This window comes from Echinococcus granulosus (genome assembly GCF_000524195.1).
Source record: "Echinococcus granulosus chromosome Unknown EG_S00121, whole genome shotgun sequence".
Lineage (NCBI taxonomy): Eukaryota > Metazoa > Platyhelminthes > Cestoda > Cyclophyllidea > Taeniidae > Echinococcus > Echinococcus granulosus.
The window spans coordinates 70,459-80,451 of NW_020170501.1; the positions used below are offsets into that span (position 1 = coordinate 70,459).

At 41.2% G+C, this 9,993-nt stretch overlaps 1 protein-coding gene across 1 annotated transcript in view; it reads right to left on the reverse strand. All coding sequences in view use genetic code 11, as the record gives it.

The window, feature by feature from the left end:
- Positions 1-663: 663 nt before the first annotated feature.
- Positions 664-9,993, reverse strand: part of EGR_08834 (FERM, RhoGEF and pleckstrin domain-containing protein) — a gene marked incomplete at both ends in the record, with an annotated part of 20,170 nt that continues 10,840 nt past the window's right edge. Inside the window, 4 exons of the mRNA XM_024498083.1 lie at positions 664-726; positions 1,888-2,204; positions 3,685-3,922; positions 7,302-7,634. Coding sequence (XP_024347485.1) covers positions 664-726; positions 1,888-2,204; positions 3,685-3,922; positions 7,302-7,634 — 951 coding nt within the window. The remainder of the gene's footprint in view (positions 727-1,887; positions 2,205-3,684; positions 3,923-7,301; positions 7,635-9,993) is intronic.

Here is a 9,993-nt window from a genome sequence, read left to right on the forward strand (position 1 = left end):
CCCAAGCAAGCAAATGCCAACAACTTCAATGACGATGACTGTTGGGCTACTGTCCCTCCTATGGGGAGTTACTTTCTTGTAATACTTTGACCAGATTCGATTACCCGTTAGGTGTCTAGAATCTAGAGAGCTGAATCAGATCCGTCAGTCCAGCACTCCTTCACTTTACGTTAACTCTTTTGACTAACGAGATGTCCGAGTACTTTGACATCCTAGGCAAGTATTTTGCCAAAGAGGGGGACTAGTGACCAACAAGTGCATCTTTGCTTTTTGGAATACAAGACCATTTTTGATGGCATCACCTCGAAGTAGCTAAAAAAGGTCCCTTCGAAAATGACGGAATTCGAAAAGCGGATGGTTTTTTCTTTCTCTTAAAATAATATAATGCGTACAGCATTACTGTTTTGGTTCTGACATGTAATTAGGGAGCGCATGAAGTTAAGAATTCATGTGAATATATTTGCCAAGGGACAATCGGGGAATTGCGCTGTTTGAAATGTTCCTTGGTTAGACTATAAATATTTTCTAAATAATTCTGCCTCCTAAACAGTTTTGGCGCATCCTTCCCCGGCCTTCCATGTTTGATAAAGTGACGATCACAGCAACTGCTAGAGGATGCTTTCAATTTCGCATCAAGCAGTCATCACAGAGCAAAACGGATTTTCAGAGCACAATGGTTCCACGCTCAGGAACGTACGAATTAGTCTTCCTCAGTTCTTGAGTATCCTAAACCATCCCACATCGTTTAAACCGCAACATTTCTCCTTTAGACACATAATTTTGATCAAAGCGCAGCTACTGTCAGCTGACACCAAACAAAAGTCACATTGGACCCGAGTGTCACGTATTTGAGACACCTGTGGAGGACAAAATTAGCAATTCATTGTCTTTCCTATTTACCATTCCCCATGTTTCCGACCCTATCACGTTCCAAGTCCCAAACCTCCCAGTTAATGGCGTCGAACCTTCAGCACAAAATTTTAGTTGGTGTGAGAGAGCTCGCGATTGCCCCATTAAAGTAGGAAAGATACACAGAATTACAATACAAATTTCCAAATCTCACTTCAACACTCTCAACTTATATTCGGCAAAAATAATTTGACACAGCAATAGTGTTCGCTGTGAAAAAAGCTGTGGATAAATCGGCACCTGTGGATAGACCAGCCAGTAAAGGGCGGTTAGTTGGTTTCAAACCGGGCAATTTTAAGCTTTTTTTATTTGAATACACTTAGTTAACCCGAATTTTGTAAGCCATATCCTTAAAATGACTCCTTCTTTGCACGAGGAGAATCAGTCTCAAGGGATGAGTTCATCAGCCTGGCAAAAACTCGTATTTTCTTTCTAACAGGATGAAATTCACTTAAAACTTTCAAGGTCGCCTTTAAAATGAGCTTATTTTCTATAGGATGAGCTTCAATGAGGGATTTACAGCCAGCTATCTGATTGGATAAATTCTTCGAAAAGGCGTTGTTCACAACCTTGATAATTTTAGCCCATCCCTTCTTTTCACCGGCTATATTTCATTCACCTTATCTAAAATTACAGGAACTATAAGAAGTGGAGGGACATTTTAAGCGCAACTTAAAAATCTGCACTTTGTAATCTGAATAGTATAACTGTGATCTGGTTTCGGGACTGGCTCATGGCAGTTCCGACTCTTATGCACCAACCAATCACATCGCCCACTGTGTATTAATTAAATTCACACTTAGCATTTATTGGTCAACACGCAACCAATAAGACAGTGAACCTACACATGTCAACCAATCGCCTACCAAATTCGTGAGTGAATGATAGGTTCATGAAACTGAACCGAGCTTGAGTAATATATATATATATGCATAAGCTTTGATCCTGCTTCTGAAAAGGACTTCGAGTCACACTCACTTTAAATTGCAGAAATGGCGCATTAGTTCGACTGGCGTAGATGAGTTGATCAGAGAAGAGGAAGAACATGCGCTGTTGATAGCCCTTCTTGGAGAGTTTTTGGAGGAGGCCCTCACGAATAAATTGACGTGAACGAGAAGCAAGCCAACCAGTTGCCTTTTCCCTTCCTGAGCCCGAACTCGTCGCAGTCGTCGTCTCACTTGTCGTCTGCACACCCACGAGATCACGTTCCACCTCGAGAGACTTGTAGAGGTTCTCGCAGCGCTTATAACTGTCCCACTGGGATTGTATGGTGTCCAGAAGGCGTGCATGAGCGACTGAAGTTGGAGAATATTAAGTTCCATTTAGTGTACCAGTCATTTCGGCTCTTTTAAATTTACGCGCGTAGGGTAGGAAGGGGTACTACCGTGGTGTCACTACATTCAGTGATAAGTCAGTCTGGATACGGTTAATCAAGATGGGAGGCAACAGCATTAATGAGCGTGGACATAAAACTTTGTGGGTTAATGAAACTTCTTTTAAACAAAATTCCTGCCTAGAATAAGGTTGATGGCCACCCAGGACACTACGCTGATGGGACGCTCATCTAGTCAGCCATAAGGCGTTGGAGCGCTTTCAACGGTCAGTGGCCCGCTGTCGCGAGCACAGAATAAATGTATACGACAGCTGCCCGGATTTTCTGAACCCAATCAATGCATATGATGAAACCTGGGCACATGACTCCACTTCAGAGAGAAAGCCGTCGTCAAAGCGGTGGAAACACGCATGTTAATCACAATTTAAGCATCAATAATCATGTGAAGCAGACTGTCATAGGGTTTTTTTTAGCCGTACTGACGGATTTCGCCACCTTGAAGCTGCGTCCCGGACACGAGTTGACCTTTGGGGTGGGCGTGCGTGCGCATGTAATAGGAGGTTGTGTCTACAGTTAATTATAGCTGCGTTTTTTTAATTTTAATGTCCCCTTTGATTTCAGCATTCCTTGTACGAAGTAGGCTTTATTTATGAACACGTGGTTAGCAGTTAATCGGCAGCTAAAATAGGGGTCGCCTTTACGAGGGGAGGAGACAGCGCTCTTTCACACCAATTCTCTGGTTAGATTGCCTGTGCCAAAATCACAAATTTACCTGCACTGGTATTCGGCTTAATAGCAGGGCTAAATTCCGCTTTCCTCTGCTTATAAAAGTGGTCAATGCAGCGTGTAATCGGTGATATCTAAAAATGGCACATGATTTCCTCCCTTTGATATTTCCGATGACTTTTAGTGAATAGAAAAGACAAGAGAATTGCGAATTTTAGCCAGGATGAAGGTGCATGTGTGGGAGGAGGCTGGGCACTCACTATGGAAATAGGAATCTCTTCGGTATCGTGAAAAAGTTTGCAATTTTCCCCATCCCAGAGCGCGCAGCTAATGGTCCGCCCTACTAATTTTAACAGTGGTATAACTAGACATAACTGCTAAAAAATTGGAGGCAAATTTACTGACAATATTAAGGTGACATTTGGCGGCACTCAAAGGGAAAACACTCTCCGAAATAAGGTCACCGTGGGGACAGGTAGAGGTATCAGCATCTTCGCGACCTAACATGTCAAATGCCTCATAAGCACTAAAATAGGTAATTACTAAAGCCACAGCGATAATCAATTTATTTTCGACAAAAGTGTAGTTATTCGTAAAAGAAGTACTCTGCTAGGGAACTTGTATGAACCGAGAAGGGGTGTGAATTACTTGACACTGGTAGTCGCCAACATTTTGATTAAAAAGGCACTTTTCTTTAAAATAAATAAACTACTAACCTCTGCAGTCTTGCATATCCGGATTCGACTCATTGTAATGTCGCATCAGACGCTCCAGCACAGATCTGTACTGGAGCAGACGATGCATCGGTTTCAGCAGAAAGGCATAGAAGGGTAGGTAGCAGGACTTTTGAGCCTCGAAGGATTGCATTTTTGATTGGAATGAGGCACGACTTCGAACCAGACGTTCCAAATCGATGATTAGGCATTCAGTTTCACGCAAATATGATCGGTAGAGCTGTGTATAGAAAAATTAAAAATGTAATTGGTTGGTGGTATTCAAGGTCGTGCCGTCATTGGCCAATACTTCGTAGAGATTCGCATAGTTTTAAGTCAATCGACAATTCAATGAACTAATAATCTATCTTTAAACTAAGGAAAATTTCGTCCTCGAAAAATATCAATTACTGGGATGCTTTAAAAAGTGAAATATCTTAGGTGAAGTGTGATTGGTTAGTGGAACTGAAAACAATCAGATGAACCGATCATCATTTAATTTCTGAGAAATAGTGCAACTCGAGTATTTTACAAGAACCTAACCTTAAAGCAAAAGTTTTTTGGATAAAAATGAACATTGAAATCGTCTTCCATTAATTGATAACACTAAATTTAGACATAATGTCAATGTAAAGAAGATTTGAAAGTGTCTAGTCAAAAGAGCGAATTTAGACCGATGCTATCTTTCGAACCCCCTTCCTATAAAATAATGCAGCAGAGCCTGACCTTTAAATAAATTATCAATCATGAAAGGTATAGTTCATTGTAAAATACGATTTTCAGAGCAAAATCTCACTGGTGGGTGATTTGAAAAAGTGTCGCGATAGGAAAATCCACAGAGCGAACACAAAAAGTACCGAAGGGATACAGGAAATCACACAAAATTGAAAGCAAAAAATCTGACAAAATTTAAATACAAACGCTTTAGGAACTTTAAAAACAGGCTTTGAAAAAAAGGGGAATGATCTTGCTTCGAGATAAATCCTTCAATAACGACTCTTTGATGCAAAAACAGCATTTGTATCAGATTGCCAAAAGTACTGACGCATAATTTAGAAATTTCCGTTACAATTCTGAATAGTCATTTCATTTTGGTGGGAAAATAATGCGCATTCGCTTGCCCACAGAAATTTTATGCAGAAGGTTCGGTACAATTGATCTCAAGGTTTAAAAATTGAAACGCGTTAGATGATAAAATGTTAACGCATTCCTTCCAGCCGTCGCATAAACGTGACGCCCAGGTGATGTTAATTGATTGTGGCCAAACGAGACTCAACAGTAGTCGTCATTTGGTCTGAGACATGAGTGCTAAGAAGAAAATTTAAGCCTAAACAGTGAAGGAATGTAAAATATCCCAGGAATGGAAAGGGAATTCACGTGCATTTGAGCTTTTCCTCTGTAATAGAGGTCGGAAGCACACATGGAAGCATCATGGAAGCATCAAGAGGGTTACTCTACTGATGCCGATTTAAGCATTCTTGAAAATACGAAACCAGCTTCCTGCAACCTTGCTTTTCGAATTGGGGCAACTAACACCCTTAGTCTTCATCAACTAAGAATACTCAAACTATCACTATTTGAAAAAATTGGTTCCACATTTTCAAAAAGAATGTTAAGAGTGTTGATTATTGCGTTTTTTCGTTTTAAATTAAAATTTGGCAACTGACTAATTAGGAAGGAGCATGAGCGCATTTTGCAGCGTGATTGGCCAGTGTGCAAGTGACATCCTTTCCATTGGTTTATTTTCTGAAACTGAATGGTAGAATTGAAGGTTTAATATAACTGGTCGGAAATATTGACCAATCATGGGTATACTGTTTAAGCTCGTGCAACGAGAAATGCCATTTGGCAAGTAAGATGTAATAACTTTTTGGAGAAATAAAAAGTGCAAATTCTGTTGCATTCTTCCAATCACGTGAATACCATTCCCATAAATCGTTCTTTAACTTCAATTATTAGAATTTTTAAATATCACATGGGATAAAATTTGGCCAAACGCAAAATTTTACGATTTATTTTGACAAATTTAATTCTGCTAAAATCCCAGCATAGAATGACCCAAAAGGCTCACACGATGTCAGTACCACTGGTAGGAAGCTGCAAAATCTCTGTGGAGACTGCTTTTTCATACCATATTCCTCTTCCTCTGAAACCTCTAACAACAAAGTGCTATCGAATGCAACGCAGGTGCGCCAAACTTGTCTGAATTACGACCTGGGCATAACTCATTTCCACAAACGCATCAGCCTCTCTCTTGGAGATGGTGTGGTTTCATCTAAAATAAAATGTTTTAACTTGCTCTTGCCAATAAATCAGATAAACAACCTACGTCACGAATGGTTGCTAAATAATCTATGGTAAGGAATGGTTTTGTATTTCAAGGTTCGTTGATCGAACGAGCATCTCTTTGGTCATCCCCAAAAGATCTGTCACTTACACAACTCTTCGGCCACAAATATCTATGCCCAACTTTTCGTCATATCCGACTCTGTGCGTGCGAACTGCAAAAGGAGATTTCCAAGATGGATTCCTCTCTACAAGCCAAGCGGTAATTACTTCTGAGATCTGCCTACTCGGTGAGGCTAGGTAGGAGGATATGCTTTTTTCATAACGCCTGACATGGCAGAACATGACAAGTCGAGACCTCATACTACATCCAGCAGAAATTAGCCGTGAGAGAATTTAAACTTTACGATGGGGGGGATGGTGGAAGGCAATACCTTGACCTCATCCTCATCTGCTGTATTCTCCTAATTCTATTCCCTCAAGTGAAATAGGAAGTCTTTATTGAAGCCCAGTTACTTCGAAGCTGGTCACTGTCTCGTTAGGAAAGCATGATGGCTTATACCAGTCACTTTTTCAAGAAATACAAAAAAGGTACGTTGGGGACTTTTCTTGCCAAAAAAACCCTCATGGATTTATTTGGCTTCGTGATACAACAGTGGATCTGTTTCAACACCCAGCGGACCACTAAAACAACAAAATGGGGCACCGAGCTGACATTTCTACTATTTTAATTAACTTTTAAAGGTACCATACTGATGGCTTGAGGAGGAGGGGTCAGTCCCCCATTCCCTTCACTCCCACATCTTATGACCGTAGGAATGGCCGGAAGGCTGTGGTGGTAAAAAGGATATTGGAACGAATATTCTCATTTCACTGGACACCTAATTCGCCAAAATATCATGAAGAGAAGGCATCAGCCGCGGATGACTGAAGTCCCGGAGGCTTACAATAAAAGAAGTATTGGAAACTCATCAAATTTTGACAAGCATTACACTTTCGGATTCCAAGCAATGACCTGTAATGAGGTGCGACCAGATTGGAATAAAAATGATCTGGATATACGACTTGCGCGGAGGGGCGGTCCGCCCAAAAAGGGATACAAAGTTTTTGGAAAGGCCAAAGTAACGTTTTGATGTAATGCGAATCCCAAACTTATTAATGCCCGTTACTGTCTCGCGGTTGGTTACAACCCACAGAAGGCTTATGGTGACTAGAATAAATAAGTGACGGGGGCGACGGTAGATAAACTTAGTCTAAATGATCAACCATCCAGAGATTTTAAAAACAAAGAATTTTCCTCATAGGTGATAAGTAGTAAAGATGGCAAAACACACCTGCAGCATTTTCAGATTCGTGACGAAAAGATCACCAATACGAACCGGCGTTGTTGGTGAGTCCGCATCGACACCGGCGCTGGTGGCGGAGGCAGAGGCGGAGGATGCAGAGCCTGAGGCAGAGGCGCCGGCCGAAGCAGTAGAGGAATGACGATGCGAGCCTCGTGAGGTGCCATCAAGGCGTACGGACCAAGCAGTGAAGCGAGATTCAAGTTCATTTAGAAAATCAATTGCTTGGGCCCGTATTGGGTAGAGGAGGGTAAAGATTTTGGAGAAAACGGATTCCACGGCGGTGGAGTCTTTCAATTCTTCGGTAAATGCCTCACGGAAACCCTGCATGGAGGAGAAGGTCAAAGAGGGACAAGGAAAATCAGTGGATTCATTGACAATTTACTGCTAAGGTGTGAATTTCTCCCCTGGTGAGATCTACCATAATTAGCTAGAAGTTGGTTGCTCTAAACCATTATTTCGTACGACTTGACAAAATTTACGGACTAGGTGTTTGTCAAACTAATGTATACTCCAGCACATTAAATAATGGATAATGGGTAATATTCAACCAAGGTTAAAATATGTTTCTTTACATCATTTCGAATTTTTAAAATAAACACAGAAATCCTATAACCAATGACTGCACAAGACGACAGGAGGCAGAGAGCCAATTAGAAATCATTTTAAGACGGCATGATGCTGATTTGTTTGTGTTAAAATTCGCTCTGCCATTGGTTTGAATAAAAGGCGAATCGCGTGCGTTGCTTTGGAGCTATCTCAAGTCAAAACTGTTAAAGAACTTTCCAAACAATATTGCAAGAAAGTGTAATTTGACGCCAATTCAATATGTTGATCAATTTGAGCAGTGGATGAGAATAAGAAAATAGGTCGGCCATCTGGTGGGAGAATCGTTAGTCCCGAGATTGACTGGTTTTTGAAAACCAATCAGAAATAAATGGCTAGAAAGATATTGAGAAATTAAAAGAATCGCAGAGTTCTACAAGTACTTCGAACTGTTAGAATAAGAATTATGCAATTTGGGTGATAAACTTTAGGCTGGCATGCTATTGGCTGAAAGGCTGGTACAATGGGAAACGTGATTGGTTGGAGCAAGACATAAGAAATACGAGAAAATCAAGTAAAGCGACCCTAATTAAGGGCTTTTAAAGTCAGTAGAATGCCTACTTTTGAGAATAAAATCGCCATGCACAAATGAAGACGCACATTTAATTGCATGTCCGAGCCAAAACAGTAATGCTGTCTACATTATGCTGTTATAAGGCAGAGAAGGAACTTTACCCCTCGTAAAGATTAGTCTACTACTTTTCAAATTTCAGCAATTTTAAGGCGAAAATTTAGGGACGCTACCTCACGGTAATTGTATTATAAATGGTCTTATAGTCCGAAAGCAAAAGATGCGTCTATAGTCAACAATCGCCCGACTTTGACGAAATACCCGTCAAGAATGACAAAGCAATCTGCCATCTGTTTCGTCAAAAGAGTTGACCCAAAGCTAAGAAGTGCTGAATGGACAGATCAGACTCAGTTGCGAGAAAATTATCCCAATAGAAGAGAGAATGCTCCAATGGCCACTTTCTGAAATCTTATTGTGTATCTTAGAGTGGATGGACAACCAAATCGGAGCACTTGGTTGTGGAACTAGCCACATTCCAACCAATCGACTAACCTTGAAACTTTCTTCTGTAAGGGTGGCATTGGAGGCGGTAATACATTAATGAAATCATGAGGCCTTATGAAACAGTCCAAAGTGTTACAAAGAGCGCTCTATTTGGCCCTATGGCATCAAAAGTTGTGCCAAAATCTGTTTTTGCACTGGAAATGGTCCAAATGAACTTCCATGCATTGGATAGCAATAGCTGTCAACAGCCATTGTTATGGCTAAATGCCAAATAAAAAAGGCGAAATTGGGAAAGGTAGGAATGAGGTATGTCTAGCACATTGCAAAGGAGATACAGCGTCGATTGCTTCGAGAAGATGACTCCTTTCCGCATGGCTACGTTGTGAAAGTGTCATAGTTGGCCTCATGTGTGTGTCATCGTCTCTCAGGAGGCCAGTTCAGAAAGAACGACACTCTTTCCTTAAATGTGAGTTTAAAGTGGCAAAGCCGAAGAAGAGTAGATCGTTGAAAGTGAATTCTTTCGTATTTTGCATTCCCAGGTGGGATGTGGCAATTAATGTGAGGTGATCCTACCCTACTCCTACACCTAGGTGAACAGAATAAAGACAAACTGGGTAGTGGCATTCCCACCGACACATTCCCATCTTGGTGCGTAAAATGACATTTCCTTTCCAGTCGAAGTTGAGGAAATAGTTCACTGGCCTTTGACATTGTCAGCCGATGTGAATCCTAACTGCGACAGGGTGATGGGTCCGTGGAAGAGAGGTCGATTTTGTCAGAATGTGTATCAACGCGAGGAGTCCGACAACTTTAGGGATAGGGATTGAGAGAAGGGGGTTTGCCGATCGTCCATGAGGATTTGTAAGTACCCGTGCCTGTCTGTCTGTCGCTCTATCTCACTTCAATCAATCGAATTGGAGAGGCGAATGATGGCAAGTTGACAACTCTCACCCTACTACCGGCAATTCGTCAACGCAATTGTGTTGGCGCGTGTCAACACTCGCTTGTCTTGCATTGCATGAAAGCATCGTCATTGAAGTTGTTGGCATTTGCTTGCTTGGA